This window comes from Antedon mediterranea, chromosome 4 (assembly GCF_964355755.1).
Source record: "Antedon mediterranea chromosome 4, ecAntMedi1.1, whole genome shotgun sequence".
Taxonomy (NCBI): domain Eukaryota; kingdom Metazoa; phylum Echinodermata; class Crinoidea; order Comatulida; family Antedonidae; genus Antedon; species Antedon mediterranea.
This window is the reverse complement of record NC_092673.1, coordinates 34,564,230-34,582,461: the sequence shown is the minus strand read 5'-3', so window position 1 is coordinate 34,582,461 and position 18,232 is coordinate 34,564,230. Positions and strand designations below refer to the sequence as shown.

General features: G+C 34.7%; 1 protein-coding gene and 30 non-coding genes across 31 annotated transcripts; all 31 read left to right on the top strand.

Annotated features, from left to right (window-relative positions):
• The first annotated feature begins 595 nt into the window (after window positions 1-595).
• On the top strand, window positions 596-668 carry Trnat-agu (transfer RNA threonine (anticodon AGU)). The gene has a single exon. It is a non-coding gene; the product is annotated as a tRNA-Thr (tRNA).
• A 236-nt stretch (window positions 669-904) lies between these two features.
• Window positions 905-977, top strand: Trnat-ugu (transfer RNA threonine (anticodon UGU)). Its single transcript has one exon. It is a non-coding gene; the product is annotated as a tRNA-Thr (tRNA).
• Window positions 978-1,213: 236 nt separating this feature from the next.
• On the top strand, window positions 1,214-1,286 carry Trnat-agu (transfer RNA threonine (anticodon AGU)). Its single transcript has one exon. It is a non-coding gene; the product is annotated as a tRNA-Thr (tRNA).
• Window positions 1,287-1,365: 79 nt separating this feature from the next.
• Window positions 1,366-1,438, top strand: Trnat-agu (transfer RNA threonine (anticodon AGU)). The gene has a single exon. It is a non-coding gene; the product is annotated as a tRNA-Thr (tRNA).
• A 545-nt stretch (window positions 1,439-1,983) lies between these two features.
• Trnat-agu (transfer RNA threonine (anticodon AGU)) lies at window positions 1,984-2,056 on the top strand. The gene has a single exon. It is a non-coding gene; the product is annotated as a tRNA-Thr (tRNA).
• Window positions 2,057-2,136: 80 nt separating this feature from the next.
• On the top strand, window positions 2,137-2,209 carry Trnat-agu (transfer RNA threonine (anticodon AGU)). The gene has a single exon. It is a non-coding gene; the product is annotated as a tRNA-Thr (tRNA).
• Window positions 2,210-3,058: 849 nt separating this feature from the next.
• On the top strand, window positions 3,059-3,131 carry Trnat-agu (transfer RNA threonine (anticodon AGU)). Its single transcript has one exon. It is a non-coding gene; the product is annotated as a tRNA-Thr (tRNA).
• A 388-nt stretch (window positions 3,132-3,519) lies between these two features.
• Trnat-agu (transfer RNA threonine (anticodon AGU)) lies at window positions 3,520-3,592 on the top strand. Its single transcript has one exon. It is a non-coding gene; the product is annotated as a tRNA-Thr (tRNA).
• A 235-nt stretch (window positions 3,593-3,827) lies between these two features.
• Trnat-ugu (transfer RNA threonine (anticodon UGU)) lies at window positions 3,828-3,900 on the top strand. Its single transcript has one exon. It is a non-coding gene; the product is annotated as a tRNA-Thr (tRNA).
• Window positions 3,901-4,872: 972 nt separating this feature from the next.
• On the top strand, window positions 4,873-4,945 carry Trnat-agu (transfer RNA threonine (anticodon AGU)). Its single transcript has one exon. It is a non-coding gene; the product is annotated as a tRNA-Thr (tRNA).
• A 234-nt stretch (window positions 4,946-5,179) lies between these two features.
• Trnat-agu (transfer RNA threonine (anticodon AGU)) lies at window positions 5,180-5,252 on the top strand. The gene has a single exon. It is a non-coding gene; the product is annotated as a tRNA-Thr (tRNA).
• Window positions 5,253-5,331: 79 nt separating this feature from the next.
• On the top strand, window positions 5,332-5,404 carry Trnat-ugu (transfer RNA threonine (anticodon UGU)). The gene has a single exon. It is a non-coding gene; the product is annotated as a tRNA-Thr (tRNA).
• Window positions 5,405-6,071: 667 nt separating this feature from the next.
• Trnat-agu (transfer RNA threonine (anticodon AGU)) lies at window positions 6,072-6,144 on the top strand. Its single transcript has one exon. It is a non-coding gene; the product is annotated as a tRNA-Thr (tRNA).
• A 236-nt stretch (window positions 6,145-6,380) lies between these two features.
• Window positions 6,381-6,453, top strand: Trnat-ugu (transfer RNA threonine (anticodon UGU)). The gene has a single exon. It is a non-coding gene; the product is annotated as a tRNA-Thr (tRNA).
• Window positions 6,454-6,689: 236 nt separating this feature from the next.
• Trnat-agu (transfer RNA threonine (anticodon AGU)) lies at window positions 6,690-6,762 on the top strand. Its single transcript has one exon. It is a non-coding gene; the product is annotated as a tRNA-Thr (tRNA).
• Window positions 6,763-6,842: 80 nt separating this feature from the next.
• Window positions 6,843-6,915, top strand: Trnat-agu (transfer RNA threonine (anticodon AGU)). Its single transcript has one exon. It is a non-coding gene; the product is annotated as a tRNA-Thr (tRNA).
• A 545-nt stretch (window positions 6,916-7,460) lies between these two features.
• Trnat-agu (transfer RNA threonine (anticodon AGU)) lies at window positions 7,461-7,533 on the top strand. Its single transcript has one exon. It is a non-coding gene; the product is annotated as a tRNA-Thr (tRNA).
• An 80-nt stretch (window positions 7,534-7,613) lies between these two features.
• Window positions 7,614-7,686, top strand: Trnat-agu (transfer RNA threonine (anticodon AGU)). The gene has a single exon. It is a non-coding gene; the product is annotated as a tRNA-Thr (tRNA).
• Window positions 7,687-8,535: 849 nt separating this feature from the next.
• Window positions 8,536-8,608, top strand: Trnat-agu (transfer RNA threonine (anticodon AGU)). Its single transcript has one exon. It is a non-coding gene; the product is annotated as a tRNA-Thr (tRNA).
• An 81-nt stretch (window positions 8,609-8,689) lies between these two features.
• On the top strand, window positions 8,690-8,762 carry Trnat-agu (transfer RNA threonine (anticodon AGU)). The gene has a single exon. It is a non-coding gene; the product is annotated as a tRNA-Thr (tRNA).
• Window positions 8,763-8,841: 79 nt separating this feature from the next.
• Trnat-ugu (transfer RNA threonine (anticodon UGU)) lies at window positions 8,842-8,914 on the top strand. The gene has a single exon. It is a non-coding gene; the product is annotated as a tRNA-Thr (tRNA).
• A 667-nt stretch (window positions 8,915-9,581) lies between these two features.
• Trnat-agu (transfer RNA threonine (anticodon AGU)) lies at window positions 9,582-9,654 on the top strand. Its single transcript has one exon. It is a non-coding gene; the product is annotated as a tRNA-Thr (tRNA).
• Window positions 9,655-9,890: 236 nt separating this feature from the next.
• Trnat-ugu (transfer RNA threonine (anticodon UGU)) lies at window positions 9,891-9,963 on the top strand. Its single transcript has one exon. It is a non-coding gene; the product is annotated as a tRNA-Thr (tRNA).
• A 235-nt stretch (window positions 9,964-10,198) lies between these two features.
• Trnat-agu (transfer RNA threonine (anticodon AGU)) lies at window positions 10,199-10,271 on the top strand. Its single transcript has one exon. It is a non-coding gene; the product is annotated as a tRNA-Thr (tRNA).
• Window positions 10,272-10,354: 83 nt separating this feature from the next.
• Trnat-agu (transfer RNA threonine (anticodon AGU)) lies at window positions 10,355-10,427 on the top strand. Its single transcript has one exon. It is a non-coding gene; the product is annotated as a tRNA-Thr (tRNA).
• Window positions 10,428-11,276: 849 nt separating this feature from the next.
• Window positions 11,277-11,349, top strand: Trnat-agu (transfer RNA threonine (anticodon AGU)). Its single transcript has one exon. It is a non-coding gene; the product is annotated as a tRNA-Thr (tRNA).
• Window positions 11,350-11,584: 235 nt separating this feature from the next.
• On the top strand, window positions 11,585-11,657 carry Trnat-agu (transfer RNA threonine (anticodon AGU)). Its single transcript has one exon. It is a non-coding gene; the product is annotated as a tRNA-Thr (tRNA).
• A 1,302-nt stretch (window positions 11,658-12,959) lies between these two features.
• On the top strand, window positions 12,960-13,032 carry Trnat-agu (transfer RNA threonine (anticodon AGU)). The gene has a single exon. It is a non-coding gene; the product is annotated as a tRNA-Thr (tRNA).
• A 236-nt stretch (window positions 13,033-13,268) lies between these two features.
• On the top strand, window positions 13,269-13,341 carry Trnat-agu (transfer RNA threonine (anticodon AGU)). Its single transcript has one exon. It is a non-coding gene; the product is annotated as a tRNA-Thr (tRNA).
• Window positions 13,342-13,566: 225 nt separating this feature from the next.
• Trnat-agu (transfer RNA threonine (anticodon AGU)) lies at window positions 13,567-13,639 on the top strand. The gene has a single exon. It is a non-coding gene; the product is annotated as a tRNA-Thr (tRNA).
• Window positions 13,640-14,727: 1,088 nt separating this feature from the next.
• LOC140046448 (prominin-1-like) lies at window positions 14,728-18,109 on the top strand. Its single transcript, XM_072091093.1, has 3 exons — window positions 14,728-15,165; window positions 16,008-16,060; window positions 17,883-18,109. Exons 1-3 carry the CDS (start codon window positions 15,000-15,002, stop codon window positions 18,093-18,095), a joined length of 432 nt encoding a protein of 143 aa, XP_071947194.1. The 5' UTR covers window positions 14,728-14,999; the 3' UTR covers window positions 18,096-18,109.
• Window positions 18,110-18,232: the final 123 nt, after the last annotated feature.

Sequence of the window (18,232 nt, the reverse complement as noted above, 5' to 3'; positions counted from 1 at the left end):
TTACAGCAAGCTTAAAGCTCCTGTCTAGTAAACAGGAGATCCCCGGTTCAAATCCAATCAGTGCCTTAATATCCATCGTATACCATTTTAATATACAAAACGTTTTTTAGTTATTATTTTTCTTAACGTAATTAAGCAATACAGGAAGGCACTGTTGCTTAGCGGTTAAAGCGCCTGTCTTGTAAACAGGAGATCCCCGGTTCAAATCCGGGCGCTGTCTTAATTTTTATCATATACCATTATAATATACAAAATTTTTTTTCATTATTATTTTTTTTAACGTAAATCAAAATTACAGCAGGTCGCTGTTGCTTAGCGGTTAAAGCGCCTGTCTTGTAAACAGGAGATCCCGGGTTCAAATCCGGGCACTGCCTTGATTTTTATTGTATACCATTTTAATATACAAAAACTTTTTAAGTTATTATTTTTCTTAACGTAATTCAGCATTACAGTAAGGCGCTGTGGCTTAGCGTCTAGTAAACAGGAGATCCCAGGTTCACTTCCGGGCAGTGCCTTTATTTTTATTGTATACCATTTTAATATACAAAATGTTTTTTCATTATTTTTTTGGTAACGTAATTCAAAACTACAGCAAGGCGCTGTGGCTTAGTGGTTAAAGCGCCTGTCTAGTAAACGTGAGATTCCCGGTTCAAATCCGGGCAGTGCCTTTATTTTTATCGTATACCAATTTAATATACAAACTGTTTTTTAATTATTAATTTTTTTAACGTAATTCAAGATTACAGCAAGGCGCTGTAGCTTAGCCGTTAAAGTGCCTGTCTTGTAAACAGGAGATCCCTGGTTCAATACAGGGCAGTGCCTCAATTTTTATCGTACACCATTTTAATATACAAAAACGTTTTGAATTTATTATTTTATTTAACGTAATTAAGCAATACATGAAGGCGCTGTGGCTTAGCGGTTAAAGTGCCTGTCTTGTAAACAGGAGATCCCCGGTTCAAATCCGGGCAGTGCCTTAATTTAGATCGTATACCAGTTAAATTACCAAAAACTTTTTTAAGATATTATTTTTTTAAACGTAATTCAGATTTACAGCAAGACGCTGTGGTTTAGCGGTTAAAGCGCCTGTCTTGTAAACAGGAGATTCCCGGTTCAAATCCGGTCAGTGCCTTCATTTTTTATCGTATACCATTTTAATATACAAAATGTTTTTTCATTATTATTTTGTTAACGTAATTCAAAACTACAGTAAGGCGCTGTGGCTTAGCGGTTAAAGCGCCTGTCTAGTAAACAGGAGATCCCCGGTTCAAATCCGGGCAGTGCCTTCATTTTTATCGTATACCATTTTAATATACAAAATGTTTTTCATTATTATTTTGTTAACGTAATTCAAAACTACAGTAAGGCGCTGTGGTTTAGCGGTTAAAGCGCCTGTCTAGTAAACAGGAGATCCCCGGTTCAAATCCGGGCAGTGCCTTCATTTTTATCGTATACCATTTTAATATACAAATTAATGTTTTTTAATTATTATTTTTTTAACGTAATTCAAAATTACAGCAAGGCGCTGTGGATTAGCGGTTAAAACGCCTGTCTTGTAAACAGGAGATCCCTAGTTCAAATCAGGGCAGTGCCTAAATTTTTATCGTACACCATTATAATGTACAAAAACGTTTTAAATTTATTATTTTCTTTAACGTAATTAAGCAATACATGAAGGCGCTGTGGTTTAGCTGTTAAAGCGCCTGTCTTGTGAACAGGAGATCCCCGGTTCAAATCCGGGCAGTGCCTTAATTTTTATTGTATACCATTTGAATATACAAAATGTTTTTTAGTTATTATTTTTTTAACGTAGTTCAGCGATGTAGCAAAGCGCTGTGGCGTAGCGGTTAAATCGCCTGCCTAGTAAACAGGAGATCCCTGGTTCAAATCCGGGCAGTTCCTTAATTTTGATCGTATATCAGTTTAATTTACCAAAACTTTTTTAAGTTATTATTTTTTTAACGTAATTCAAACTTACAGCAAGGCGGTGTGGATTAGCGGTTAAAGCGCCTGTCTAGTAAACAAGAGATCCCCGGTTCAAATCCGGGCACTGCCTTCATTTTTATCGTATACCATTTTAATATACAAAATGTTTTTTCATTATTATTTTGTTAACGTAATTCAAAACCACAGTAAGGCGCTGTGGCTTAGCGGTTAAAGCGCCTGTCTAGTAAACAGGAGATCCCCGGTTCAAATCCGGGCAGTGCCTTCATTTTTATCGTATACCATTTTAATATACAAAATGTTTTTTAATTATTATTTTTTTAACGTAATTCAAAATTACAGCAAGGCGCTGTGGATTAGCGGTTAAAGCGCCTGTCTTGTAAACAGGAGATCCCTAGTTCAAATCAGGGCAGTGCCTCAATTTTTATCGTACACCATTATAATGTACAAAAACGTTTTAAATTTATTATTTTATTTAACGTAATTAAGCAATACATGAAGGCCCTGTGGTTTAGCTGTTAAAGCGCCTGTCTTGTAAACAGGAGATCCCCGGTTCAAATCCGGGCAGTGCCTTAATTTTTATTGTATACCATTTGAATATACAAAACGTTTTTTAGTTATTATTTTTTTAACGTAGTTCAGCGTTGTAGCAAAGCACTGTGGCTTAGCGGTTAAAGCGCCTGTCTAGTAAACAGGAGATCCCCAGTTCAAATCCAGGTGGTGCCTTAATTTTTATCATATACCATTATAATATACAAAATGTTTTTTCATTATTATTTTTTTTAACGTAATTAAGCAATACAGGAAGGGCGCTGTTGCTTAGCGGTTAAAGCGCCTGTCTTGTAAACAGGAGATCCCAGGTTCAAATCCGGGCAGTGCCTTGGTTTTTATTGTATACCATTTTAATATACAAAACGTTTTTCAGTTATTTTTTTTTTAAGGTAGTCAGCATTACAGCAAGGCGCTGTGGCTTAGCGGTTAAAGTGCCTGTCTTGTAAACAGGAGATCCCCGGTTCAAATCTGGGAAGTGCCTTCATTTTTATCGTATACCATTATAATATACAAAATGTTTTTTCATTATTATTTTTTTTAACGTAAATCAAAATTACAGCAAGGTGCTGTGGCTTAGCGGTTACAGCGCCTGTCTAGTAAACAGGAGATCCCTGGTTCAAATCCGGGCAGTGCCTTAATTTTGATCGTATACCAGTTCAATTTACCAAAACTTTTTTAAGTTATTTTTTTTTAAACGTAATTCAGCATTACAGCAAGGCGCTGTGGCGTAGCGGTTAAAGTGCCTGTCTAGTAAACAGGAGGTCCCCGGTTCAAATCCAATCAGTGCCTTAATATCCATCGTATACCATTTTAATATACAAAACGTTTTTTAGTTATTATTTTTCTTAACGTAATTAAGCAATACAGGAAGGCGCTGTTGCTTAGCGGTTAAAGCGCCTGTCTTCTAAACAGGAGATCCCCGGTTCAAATCCGTGCAGGGCCTTTATTTTTATCGTATACCATTTTAATATACAAAATGTTTTTTCATTATTGTTTTGTTAACGTAATTCAAAACTACAGTAAGGTGCTGTGGCTTAGCGGTTAAAGCGCCTGTCTAGTAAACAGGAGATCCCTGGTTCAAATCCGGGCAGTGCCTTCATTTTTATCGTATACCATTTTAATATACAAAATGTTTTTAAATTATCATTTTTTTTAACGTAATTCAAAATTACAGCAAGGTGCTGTGGCTTATTGGTTAAAGCGCCTGTCTAGTAAACAAGAGATCCACGGTTCAACTCCAGCCAGTGCCTTAATTTTTATCGTATACCATTTTATTAAACAAAATGTTTTTCAGTTATTATTTTTCTTAACGTAATTAAGCAATACAGGAGGGTGCTGTTGCTTAGCGGTTAAAGCGCCTGTCTTGTAAACAGGAGATCCCCGGTTCAAATCCGGGCAGTGCCTTAATTTTGATCGTATACCAGTTCAATTTACCAAAACTTTTTTAAGTTATTATTTTTCTTAACGTAATTAAGCAATACAGGAAGGCATTGTGGTTTAACGGTTAAAGTGCCTTTCTAGTAAACAGGAGATCCCTGGTTCAAATCCGGGCAGTGCCTTGATTTTTATTGTATACCATTTTAATATACAAAACGTTTTTCAGTTATTTTTTTTTTAAGGTAGTCAGCATAACAGCAAGGAGCTGTGGCTTAGCGGTTAAAGCACCTGTCTTGTAAACAGAAGATTCTTGGTTCAAATCCGGGCAGTGCCTTCATTTTTATCGTATACCATTTTAATATACAAAACGTTTTTTCAGTTACTATCTTTTTAACCGAATTCATCATTACAGGAAGGTTAAAGCGCCTGTCTAGTAAACAGGAGATCCCCGGTTCAAATCCAATCAGTGCCTTAATATCCATCGTATACCATTTTAATATACAAAACGTTTTTTAGTTATTATTTTTCTTAACGTAATTAAGCAATACAGGAAGGAGCTGTTGCTTAGCGGTTAAAGCGCCTGTCTTGTAAACAGGAGATCCCCGGTTCAAATCCGGGCGCTGTCTTAATTTTTATCATATGCCATTATAATATACAAAATGTTTTTTCATTATTATTTTTTTTAACGTAAATCAAAATTACAGCAAGTCGCTATTGCTTAGCGGTTAAAGCGCCTGTCTTGTAAACAGGAGATCCCCGGTTCAAATCCGGGCAGTGCCTTGATTTTTATTGTATACCATTTTAATATACAAAAACTTTTTAAGTTATTATTTTTCTTAACGTAAATCAGCATTACAGTAAGGCGCTGTGGCTTAGCGTCTAGTAAACAGGAGATCCCCGGTTCAAATCCGGGCAGTGCCTTTATTTTTATTGTATACCATTTTAATATACAAAACGTTTTTCAGTTATTTTTTTTTAAGGTAGTCAGCATTACAGCAAGGCGCTTTGGCTTAGCGGTTAAAGAGCCTGTCTAGTAAACAGGAGATCCCTGGTTCAAATCCGGGCAGTGCCTTCATTTTTATCGTATACCATTTTAATATACAAAATGTTTTTTAATCATTATTTTTTTAACGTAATTCAAAATTACAGCAAGGCGCTGTGGCTTATTGGTTAAAGCGCCTGTCTAGTAAACAAGAGATCCCCGGTTCAACTCCAGCCAGTGCCTTAATTTTTATCGTATACCATTTTATTAAACAAAATGTTTTTCAGTTATTATTTTTCTTAACGTAATTAAGAAATACAGGAGGGTGCTGTGGCTTAGCGGTTAAAGCGCCTGTCTAGTAAACAGGAGATCCCCGGTTCAAATCCGGGCAGTGCCTTTATTTTTATTGTATACCATTTTAATATACAAAACGTTTTTCAGTTATTTTTTTTTTAAGGTAGTCAGCATTACAGCAAGGCGCTGTGGCTTAGCGGTTAAAGCGCCTGTCTTGTAAACAGGAGATTCTTGGTTCAAATCCGGGCAGTGCCTTCATTTTTATCGTATACCATTTTAATATACAAAACGTTTTTTCAGTTACTATCTTTTTAACCGAATTCATCATTACAGCAAGCTTAAAGCTCCTGTCTAGTAAACAGGAGATCCCCGGTTCAAATCCAATCAGTGCCTTAATATCCATCGTATACCATTTTAATATACAAAACGTTTTTTAGTTATTATTTTTCTTAACGTAATTAAGCAATACAGGAAGGCACTGTTGCTTAGCGGTTAAAGCGCCTGTCTTGTAAACAGGAGATCCCCGGTTCAAATCCGGGCGCTGTCTTAATTTTTATCATATACCATTATAATATACAAAATTTTTTTTCATTATTATTTTTTTTAACGTAAATCAAAATTACAGCAGGTCGCTGTTGCTTAGCGGTTAAAGCGCCTGTCTTGTAAACAGGAGATCCCGGGTTCAAATCCGGGCACTGCCTTGATTTTTATTGTATACCATTTTAATATACAAAAACTTTTTAAGTTATTATTTTTCTTAACGTAATTCAGCATTACAGTAAGGCGCTGTGGCTTAGCGTCTAGTAAACAGGAGATCCCAGGTTCACTTCCGGGCAGTGCCTTTATTTTTATTGTATACCATTTTAATATACAAAATGTTTTTTCATTATTTTTTTGGTAACGTAATTCAAAACTACAGCAAGGCGCTGTGGCTTAGTGGTTAAAGCGCCTGTCTAGTAAACGTGAGATTCCCGGTTCAAATCCGGGCAGTGCCTTTATTTTTATCGTATACCAATTTAATATACAAACTGTTTTTTAATTATTAATTTTTTTAACGTAATTCAAGATTACAGCAAGGCGCTGTAGCTTAGCCGTTAAAGTGCCTGTCTTGTAAACAGGAGATCCCTGGTTCAATACAGGGCAGTGCCTCAATTTTTATCGTACACCATTTTAATATACAAAAACGTTTTGAATTTATTATTTTATTTAACGTAATTAAGCAATACATGAAGGCGCTGTGGCTTAGCGGTTAAAGTGCCTGTCTTGTAAACAGGAGATCCCCGGTTCAAATCCGGGCAGTGCCTTAATTTAGATCGTATACCAGTTAAATTACCAAAAACTTTTTTAAGATATTATTTTTTTAAACGTAATTCAGATTTACAGCAAGACGCTGTGGTTTAGCGGTTAAAGCGCCTGTCTTGTAAACAGGAGATTCCCGGTTCAAATCCGGTCAGTGCCTTCATTTTTTATCGTATACCATTTTAATATACAAAATGTTTTTTCATTATTATTTTGTTAACGTAATTCAAAACTACAGTAAGGCGCTGTGGCTTAGCGGTTAAAGCGCCTGTCTAGTAAACAGGAGATCCCCGGTTCAAATCCGGGCAGTGCCTTCATTTTTATCGTATACCATTTTAATATACAAAATGTTTTTTCATTATTATTTTGTTAACGTAATTCAAAACTACAGTAAGGCGCTGTGGTTTAGCGGTTAAAGCGCCTGTCTAGTAAACAGGAGATCCCCGGTTCAAATCCGGGCAGTGCCTTCATTTTTATCGTATACCATTTTAATATACAAATTAATGTTTTTTAATTATTATTTTTTTAACGTAATTCAAAATTACAGCAAGGCGCTGTGGATTAGCGGTTAAAACGCCTGTCTTGTAAACAGGAGATCCCTAGTTCAAATCAGGGCAGTGCCTAAATTTTTATCGTACACCATTATAATGTACAAAAACGTTTTAAATTTATTATTTTCTTTAACGTAATTAAGCAATACATGAAGGCGCTGTGGTTTAGCTGTTAAAGCGCCTGTCTTGTGAACAGGAGATCCCCGGTTCAAATCCGGGCAGTGCCTTAATTTTTATTGTATACCATTTGAATATACAAAATGTTTTTTAGTTATTATTTTTTTAACGTAGTTCAGCGATGTAGCAAAGCGCTGTGGCGTAGCGGTTAAATCGCCTGCCTAGTAAACAGGAGATCCCTGGTTCAAATCCGGGCAGTTCCTTAATTTTGATCGTATATCAGTTTAATTTACCAAAACTTTTTTAAGTTATTATTTTTTTAACGTAATTCAAACTTACAGCAAGGCGGTGTGGATTAGCGGTTAAAGCGCCTGTCTAGTAAACAAGAGATCCCCGGTTCAAATCCGGGCACTGCCTTCATTTTTATCGTATACCATTTTAATAAACAAAATGTTTTTTCATTATTATTTTGTTAACGTAATTCAAAACCACAGTAAGGCGCTGTGGCTTAGCGGTTAAAGCGCCTGTCTAGTAAACAGGAGATCCCCGGTTCAAATCCGGGCAGTGCCTTCATTTTTATCGTATACCATTTTAATATACAAAATGTTTTTTAATTATTATTTTTTTAACGTAATTCAAAATTACAGCAAGGCGCTGTGGATTAGCGGTTAAAGCGCCTGTCTTGTAAACAGGAGATCCCTAGTTCAAATCAGGGCAGTGCCTCAATTTTTATCGTACACCATTATAATGTACAAAAACGTTTTAAATTTATTATTTTATTTAACGTAATTAAGCAATACATGAAGGCCCTGTGGTTTAGCTGTTAAAGCGCCTGTCTTGTAAACAGGAGATCCCCGGTTCAAATCCGGGCAGTGCCTTAATTTTTATTGTATACCATTTGAATATACAAAACGTTTTTTAGTTATTATTTTTTTAACGTAGTTCAGCGTTGTAGCAAAGCACTGTGGCTTAGCGGTTAAAGCGCCTGTCTAGTAAACAGGAGATCCCCAGTTCAAATCCAGGTGGTGCCTTAATTTTTATCATATACCATTATAATATACAAAATGTTTTTTCATTATTATTTTTTTTAACGTAATTAAGCAATACAGGAAGGGCGCTGTTGCTTAGCGGTTAAAGCGCCTGTCTTGTAAACAGGAGATCCCAGGTTCAAATCCGGGCAGTGCCTTGGTTTTTATTGTATACCATTTTAATATACAAAACGTTTTTCAGTTATTTTTTTTTTAAGGTAGTCAGCATTACAGCAAGGCGCTGTGGCTTAGCGGTTAAAGTGCCTGTCTTGTAAACAGGAGATCCCCGGTTCAAATCTGGGAAGTGCCTTCATTTTTATCGTATACCATTATAATATACAAAATGTTTTTTCATTATTATTTTTTTTAACGTAAATCAAAATTACAGCAAGGTGCTGTGGCTTAGCGGTTACAGCGCCTGTCTAGTAAACAGGAGATCCCTGGTTCAAATCCGGGCAGTGCCTTAATTTTGATCGTATACCAGTTCAATTTACCAAAACTTTTTTAAGTTATTTTTTTTTAAACGTAATTCAGCATTACAGCAAGGCGCTGTGGCGTAGCGGTTAAAGTGCCTGTCTAGTAAACAGGAGATCCCCGGTTCAAATCCGGGCAGTGCCTTTATTTTTATTGTATACCATTTTAATATACAAAACGTTTTTCAGTTATTTTTTTTTTAAGGTAGTCAGCATTACAGCAAGGCGCTGTGGTTTAGCGGTTAAAGCGCCTGTCTTGTAAACAGGAGATCCCCGGTTCAAATCCGGGCAGTGCCTTCATTTTTATCGTATACCATTTTAATATACAAAACGTTTTTTCAGTTACTATCTTTTTAACCGAATTCATCATTACAGCAAGCTTAAAGCTCCTGTCTAGTAAACAGGAGATCCCCGGTTCAAATCCAATCAGTGCCTTAATATCCATCGTATACCATTTTAATATACAAAACGTTTTTTAGTTATTATTTTTCTTAACGTAATTAAGCAATACAGGAAGGCACTGTTGCTTAGCGGTTAAAGCGCCTGTCTTGTAAACAGGAGATCCCCGGTTCAAATCCGGGCGCTGTCTTAATTTTTATCATATACCATTATAATATACAAAATTTTTTTTCATTATTATTTTTTTTAACGTAAATCAAAATTACAGCAGGTCGCTGTTGCTTAGCGGTTAAAGCGCCTGTCTTGTAAACAGGAGATCCCGGGTTCAAATCCGGGCACTGCCTTGATTTTTATTGTATACCATTTTAATATACAAAAACTTTTTAAGTTATTATTTTTCTTAACGTAATTCAGCATTACAGTAAGGCGCTGTGGCTTAGCGTCTAGTAAACAGGAGATCCCAGGTTCACTTCCGGGCAGTGCCTTTATTTTTATTGTATACCATTTTAATATACAAAATGTTTTTTCATTATTTTTTTGGTAACGTAATTCAAAACTACAGCAAGGCGCTGTGGCTTAGTGGTTAAAGCGCCTGTCTAGTAAACGTGAGATTCCCGGTTCAAATCCGGGCAGTGCCTTTATTTTTATCGTATACCAATTTAATATACAAACTGTTTTTTAATTATTAATTTTTTTAACGTAATTCAAGATTACAGCAAGGCGCTGTAGCTTAGCCGTTAAAGTGCCTGTCTTGTAAACAGGAGATCCCTGGTTCAAATCAGGGCAGTGCCTCAATTTTTATCGTACACCATTTTAATATACAAAAACGTTTTGAATTTATTATTTTATTTAACGTAATTAAGCAATACATGAAGGCGCTGTGGCTTAGCGGTTAAAGTGCCTGTCTTGTAAACAGGAGATCCCCGGTTCAAATCCGGGCAGTGCCTTAATTTAGATCGTATACCAGTTAAATTACCAAAAACTTTTTTAAGATATTATTTTTTTAAACGTAATTCAGATTTACAGCAAGACGCTGTGGTTTAGCGGTTAAAGCGCCTGTCTTGTAAACAGGAGATCCCCGGTTCAAATCCGGGCAGTGCCTTCATTTTTATCGTATACCATTTTAATATACAAAATGTTTTTTCATTATTATTTTGTTAACGTAATTCAAAACTACAGTAAGGCGCTGTGGCTTAGCGGTTAAAGCGCCTGTCTAGTAAACAGGAGATCCCCGGTTCAAATCCGGGCAGTGCCTTCATTTTTATCGTATACCATTTTAATATACAAATTAATGTTTTTTAATTATTATTTTGTTAACGTAATTCAAAACCACAGTAAGGCGCTGTGGCTTAGCGGTTAAAGCGCCTGTCTAGTAATCAGGAGATCCCCGGTTCAAATCCGGGCAGTGCCTTCATTTTTATCGTATACCATTTTAATATACAAAATGTTTTTTAATTATTATTTTTTTAACGTAATTCAAAATTACAGCAAGGCGCTGTGGGTTAGCGGTTAAAGCGCCTGTCTTGTAAACAGGAGATCCCTAGTTCAAATCAGGGCAGTGCCTCAATTTTTATCGTACACCATTATAATGTACAAAAACGTTTTAAATTTATTATTTTATTTAACGTAATTAAGCAATACATGAAGGCCCTGTGGTTTAGCTGTTAAAGCGCCTGTCTTGTAAACAGGAGATCCCCGGTTCAAATCCGGGCAGTGCCTTAATTTTTATTATATACCATTTGAATATACAAAACGTTTTTTAGTTATTATTTTTTTAACGTAGTTCAGCGTTGTAGCAAAGCACTGTGGCTTAGCGGTTGAAGTGCCTGTCTAGTAAACAGGAGATCCCCAGTTCAAATCCAGGTGGTGCCTTAATTTTTATCATATACCATTATAATATACAAAATGTTTTTTCATTATTATTTTTTTTAACGTAATTAAGCAATACAGGAAGGGCGCTGTTGCTTAGCGGTTAAAGCGCCTGTCTTGTAAACAGGAGATCCCAGGTTCAAATCCGGGCAGTGCCTTGGTTTTTATTGTATACCATTTTAATATACAAAACGTTTTTCAGTTATTTTTTTTTTAAGGTAGTCAGCATTACAGCAAGGCGCTGTGGCTTAGCGGTTAAAGTGCCTGTCTTGTAAACAGGAGATCCCCGGTTCAAATCTGGGAAGTGCCTTCATTTTTATCGTATACCATTATAATATACAAAATGTTTTTTCATTATTATTTTTTTTAACGTAAATCAAAATTACAGCAAGGTGCTGTGGCTTAGCGGTTACAGCGCCTGTCTAGTAAACAGGAGATCCCTGGTTCAAATCCGGGCAGTGCCTTAATTTTGATCGTATACCAGTTCAATTTACCAAAACTTTTTTAAGTTATTTTTTTTTAAACGTAATTCAGCATTACAGCAAGGCGCTGTGGCGTAGCGGTTAAAGTGCCTGTCTAGTAAACAAGAGATCCCTGGTTCAAATCCAGCCAGTGCCTTAATTTTTATCGTATACCATTTTAATATATAAAAACTTTTTAAGTTATTATTTTTCTTAACGTTATTCAGCATTACAGTAAGGCGCTGTGGCTTAGCGGTTAAAGCGCCTGTCTAGTAAACAGGAGGTCCCCGGTTCAAATCCTGGCAGTGCCTTTATTTTTATCGTATATTATTTTAATATACAAAATGTTTTTTAATTATTATTTTTTTAACGTAATTCAAAATTACAGCAAAGCTTAGCGGTTAAAGCGCCTGCCTAGTAAACAGGAGATCCCTGGTTCAAATCCGGGCAGTTCCTTAATTTTGATCGTATATCAGTTTAATTTACCAAAACTTTTTTAAGTTTTTATTTTTTTAACGTAATTCAGCATTACAGCAACGCGCTGTGGCTCAGCGGTTAAAGCGCCTGTCTTGTAAACAGGAGATTCCCGGTTCAAATCCGGGCAGTGCCTTCATTTTTATCGTATACCATTTTAATATACAAAATGTTTTTTTATTATTATTTTGTTAACGTAATTCAAACTTACAGCAAGGCGCTGTGGATTAGCGGTTAAAGCGCCTGTCTAGTAAACAAGAGATCCCCGGTTCAAATCCGGGCGCTGCCTTCATTTTTATCGTATACCATTTTAATATACAAAATGTTTTTTAATTATTATTTTTTTAACGTAATTCAAAATTACAGCAAGGCGCTGTGGATTAGCGGTTAAAGCGCCTGTCTTGTAAACAGGAGATCCCTAGTTCAAATCAGGGCAGTGCCTCAATTTTTATCGTACACCATTATAATGTACAAAAACGTTTTAAATTTATTATTTTATTTAACGTAATTAAGCAATACATGAAGGCGCTGTGGTTTAGCTGTTAAAGCGCCTGTCTTGTAAACAGGAGATCCCCGGTTCAAATCCGGGCAGTGCCTTAATTTTTATTGTATACCATTTGAATATACAAAACGTTTTTTAGTTATTATTTTTTTAACGTAGTTCAGCGTTGTAGCAAGGCACTGTGGCTTAGCGGTTAAAGTGCCTGTCTAGTAAACAGGAGATCCCCAGTTCAAATCCAGGTGGTGCCTTAATTTTTATCATCTACCATTATAATATACAAAATGTTTTTTCATTATTATTTTTTTTAACGTAATTAAGCAATACAGGAAGGGCGCTGTTGCTTAGCGGTTAAAGCGCCTGTCTTGTAAACAGGAGATCCCAGGTTCAAATCCGGGCAGTGCCTTGGTTTTTATTGTATACCATTTTAATATACAAAACGTTTTTCAGTTATTTTTTTTTTTAAGGTAGTCAGTATTACAGCAAGGCGCTGTGGCTTAGCGGTTAAAGTGCCTGTCTTGTAAACAGGAGATCCCCGGTTCAAATCTGGAAAGTGCCTTCATTTTTATCGTATACCATTATAATATACAAAATGTTTTTTTATTATTATTTTTTTTAACGTAAATCAAAATTACAGCAAGGTGCTGAGGCTTAGCGGTTACAGCGCCTGTCTAGTAAACAGGAGATCCCTGGTTCAAATCCGGGCAGTGCCTTAATTTTGATCGTATACCAGTTCAATTTACCAAAACTTTTTTAAGTTATTTTTTTTTTAAACGTAATTCAGCATTACAGCAAGGCGCTGTGGCGTAGCGGTTAAAGTGCCTGTCTAGTAAACAAGAGATCCCTGGTTCAAATCCAGCCAGTGCCTTAATTTTTATCGTATACCATTTTAATATATAAAAACTTTTTAAGTTATTATTTTTCTTAACGTTATTCAGCATTACAGTAAGGCGCTGTGGCTTAGCGGTTAAAGCGCCTGTCTAGTAAACAGGAGGTCCCCGGTTCAAATCCTGGCAGTGCCTTTATTTTTATCGTATATTATTTTAATATACAAAATGTTTTTTAATTATTATTTTTTTAACGTAATTCAAAATTACAGCAAAGCTTGGCGGTTAAAGCGCCTGTCTTGTAAACAGGAGATCCCAGGTTCAATTCCGGGCAGTGCCTTTATTTTTATTGTATACCATTTTAATATACAAAATGTTTTTTCATTATTATTTGGGTAACGTAATTCAAAACTACAGCAAGGTGCTGTGGCTTAGTGGTTAAAGCGCCTGTCTAGTAAACGGGAGATTCCCGGTTCAAATCCGGGCAGTGCCTTTATTTTTATCGTATACCATTTTAATATACAAACTGTTTTTTAATTATTATTTTTTTAACGTAATTCAAAATTACAGCAAGGCGCTGTAGCTTAGCCGTTAAAGTGCCTGTCTTGTAAACAGGAGATCCCTGGTTCAAATCAGGGCAGTGCATCAATTTTTATCGTACACCATTTTAATATACAAAAACGTTTTAAATTTATTATTTTATTTAACGTAATTAAGCAATACATGAAGGCGCTGTGGCTTAGCGTTTAAAGTGCCTGTCTTGTAAACAAGAGATCCCTGGTTCAAATCCGGGCAGTGCCTTAATTTAGATCGTATACCAGTTTAATTTACCAAAAACTTTTTTAGGTTATTATTTTTTTAAACGTAATTCAGAATTACAGCAAGACGCTGTGGTTTAGCGGTTAAAGCGCCAGGAGATCTCCGGTTCAAATCCAGTCAGTGCCTTAATATTCATCGTATACCATTTTAATATACAAAACGTTTTTTAGTTCCTATTTTTCTTAACGTAATTAAGCAATACAGGAAGACGCTGTTGCTTAGCGGTTAAAGCGCCTGTCTAGTAAACAAGAGATCCCTGGTTCAAATCCGGGCAGTGCCTTAATTTGGATCGTATACCATTTTAATATAAAAAAACGTTTTTAAGTTATTATAGTTCAGCATTGCAGCAAGGCGCTGTGGGTTACTAGTTAAAGCGCCTGTCTATTAAATAGTTGATCCCCGGTTCAATTCCGGGCAGTACCTTATTTTTTTATCGTATACTATTTTAATATACAAAATGTTTTAGTTAGTAATTCCTCATTGTTTGTTACTTATAGTTTACTTTGTAGTTAAATTATTGTATATTTTGTTAATTACAAATAATTCCGGTGATAACGGAAGTTTGGGGAAAATGTGAGTGCCGTGGGTGCACTTAAGACATAAGTCAATTAAAGCTCGTGTACCATCCTATGGATTATGCCATTTACTGACCTTGTAGACTACGCCAATAATATTAATCCACTCAGTGCCGTATATGTCTTTTGAGTCGGAAGTGAGCTAAACTGAGAGTTGGTAGTTAGTTTCTTCCAGAACAGGCGCAATATGGTTATTTAACGCTTTACCAACGACGGTGTAGGCCTATAAACACTGCTAATTACGAGATCGGCAGAAAAGACGTGCGAATTTACACAACAAGCCTTTGTACATGGTAGATGGTCTGATCCACTTGCCAAACTCTATATCGGCAATTCGTATAATAACATGAATCTGACTTTCACACGCATATAAAGTGCATTGCCTATTCGTAATTGAATTAGAATATAGGTATATTCATTTTTTTTTCAGCAGTTTTGCGCCCATCTAAAACCGCGAGGATGTCAAAATTACAATTGAACGATGGGAATATTAGCTTTATGTTTAGTGAAAATGGTGGAAGTTATGAGTCAAATGTGACAGACAACAACTGGTATGCATCTCCTTTGTCGGATGCCGTCGCAATATTTTCCCGCCTTATTGTGAAAGACGAAAACGTCCCATTGGGTAAGTTGTTGAGCTTTTTTTTTGGTAACAAAAATCTATCAACAATAGATATTATATATAGATATGAATATGCCTAAGATAATTAATCAATTAAATACAATATGATATAGTTATATCGACCTCGAGATAAAGTTGTCTGAACACTATTTTATACATTTTGCATCCCTTTATTTTGTATATCGTACCATGGAAGAGTGACATTACATGGAAAACTCACGAACCTTTCATCAATTTGTATTGTACATTATCATAACAATAATTATATTTTTATTATATCAAACGCTGAATTAGACCAGAATAACTACTGTTGAACTGCGTGGATTTAGATACAATTCCCACATGAATTAATAACCGTATGAAAGGACAGTTTCTGTTCTTATTTTCATGGCATAAATGCCAGCATTGTAGTACATCCCAACTGCTGTATGCCCACTGGATTTTCCTTCCCGTTTCTTAGACAGGAAAATCGAATCGCTTAATGCAATCATTCCCTCGGGAATCACGCTACAATTATTTCATGTGCGTTTTAGCTCAAAGGAAGAAAAAAGAACAATTGGATATACTTCTTACTCCCTCGTTAAAGATTTAGAAAAATTATAATTTTTAAATGGTTTTAAAGTTTCTTGTGATTTTCATTTAAATGATTAATAACATTTTTTTCATTTTATTTAAATTATTTTTCTCATAAAAATGAAAGCAGGGAACAAGACAAACAGTAATCAGAAAGAGAGAAAAAAAATGGAACTGAACCGTAGTAAAAACGACACTATAATAAATTACATTTAAACCATTTAAGATCTCTGTCATTGTTATTTAATAGTATTTCTCTTTGATTTTGATAGATTTGATACCATTTGAACTTCAGAGAGAGTCATCAGACAAAATTGTTGAAAAGGTAACAGTTCCACAACTTATATACTTATATATCTTTTCTATGCAAAGAGCAAAAAAAATAAACAAATTTGCATAATTTATTAAGTTGAGGTTATATGTCGTTATTGTATAATGTTTGAATACACCTATCAATGTGAAGATTTCTACTTTTATTGAAAGTAATCTTTTACTAAAATACAAACATTTTTAAAATGATGGTGAACTAATATAGGATTGGCTTTTTATAAGTTAACTATGTCAGTGGTTTTTATGGATAAAATGTTACCTTAATAACAATTATGGATCATGACTTGCAAGCAGAATCATTTCATATTTCGTTAGATTCGTAAAGAACCACTTATACAAATTATTACATCTAATTTGAGAAATAAATTTTAATCCTAAATCTAGAACAATTTTTAAATAAACTGCCTCTTTAATGTATGTATTTATTTTGATTTCTTTATTAATCAAATTAACTAAATAAGTTTTTATTTTGAAAATGAAAAAAAGTTCAAGGAGTCATATCCGCATATATTGGCTTTCATGTGTACTCGACTCTCAAAGCGGTTATACGCTCTTTATATGAAGCTTTTAGTTAATCCATGATTTCTAAAAATTAATCTTAACTTTGTTGGTTTATATTGAAATGTTCAGATGCCAACAGTGACAATATACGTATTCATGAATAAGTGCGTTAACTTAACATACGATAACAAATATGATATGCAAAAATTATAAATAGTTATACAGTAATTTGTACTCTATATTAATTGAATGGTGTATTGTTTTAATCGGCCTACGCGTATAAGGTCTTGTCCTCGTGTTGACATTGTCATTGCAAGGTCCATTGGCATAATACGTTGTTGACGTGATCATAAAACGTTGTTGACGTGATCATAAGTTAGACCATTGTAAGAAAAGAAATAAGGAACTAATATAATAAGCATTGATTTCAAATATTGTTTGTATCGTTTCCTTTTAAAATAACATTTATTACTTTTAGGGGATTACTCATGGATATAAAGGTGAACTTTTTTTTGTGAGAAAGTAGCAAGCCAATTTTTATAACTAAATAAGTATACTGGCCTATGTATTAATTTCTTTTTGAAGAGATCATTACATTTACAAAGATAAGTGAAAGAAAATAAATAAAAAAACAAATATATAATAATAAAAGAAAAGAAAATAGATAAATAAACAAATATAAAATAATAAAAGAAAAGAAAATTGATAAATAAACAAATATATAAAATTAAAAGAAAATAAATTAATATATAAAGTTAAAAATAAAAGAATAATAAGTGTTGATCGTAGGTATTCTAATTATTATTATCAATAAGCCTACTTATTGTTTTGAATTGCTATATTCAGGAAGGTAATGCTAACATTTAATTTCATCTAAATCTGTTGTCTTTGACCTTTAACAAAGCACTTTGGCCAATGGTGCTCACTGACCACAAAAACGTGGTGGTCAAGTGTTCATTAAACTGTAAGTGTCCAAAACAAACTGTGTAAAGTGTTCACTTTTTCGTTACAAATGTAAATGCATACGAAAATTCAATTGTTTGTTGTATTAAATTTAGGAGATATTGTTGGGATGGCAATTTGCCTTTAAGTTCACATGCATATGTATTGTCATCTTTGTCTAGATGAATGAATGAATCTAAAACATTTAGTTATTAATAGCTTAGGCCTACTAGGCTACTATAACTAATCTAGGCCTGCTACTAGAATCAGACTAGACGAAATATGGTGACTTCCTCTAATCATAGATAAATCCTGCATAAAGATGAATAACATATTTTAAACTCATTAATTATTTTAATGTTTTTCTTCTATAGGTTGTCGCTTTTGAGCAGCCCATAATAATCTTGTCCAGCTTTAGTATCATACTAGCTGTTGTCATCCCGACAGTAGCGTTTATTTACTGCTGCTGTCGTCTATTTGGGAAATGTGGAGGAAGCCGAAGCGAGCAGCATGTAGCGACGTTAAGCGACAAGAATGCTGTCATGATTGGTCTCAGTTTGTTTATCTTCACATTGATGACACTGTAAGCGTCGTGATTTCAACTATTATTATTTTAAATTTCATTTCAAAACATTTAGATAACGAGATAACAGAAAATAAAATGATTTGAAAAAACCCCGAACGTAATTCGGTTGATTGCAAATAGCTTGTTTTCACAATGCTA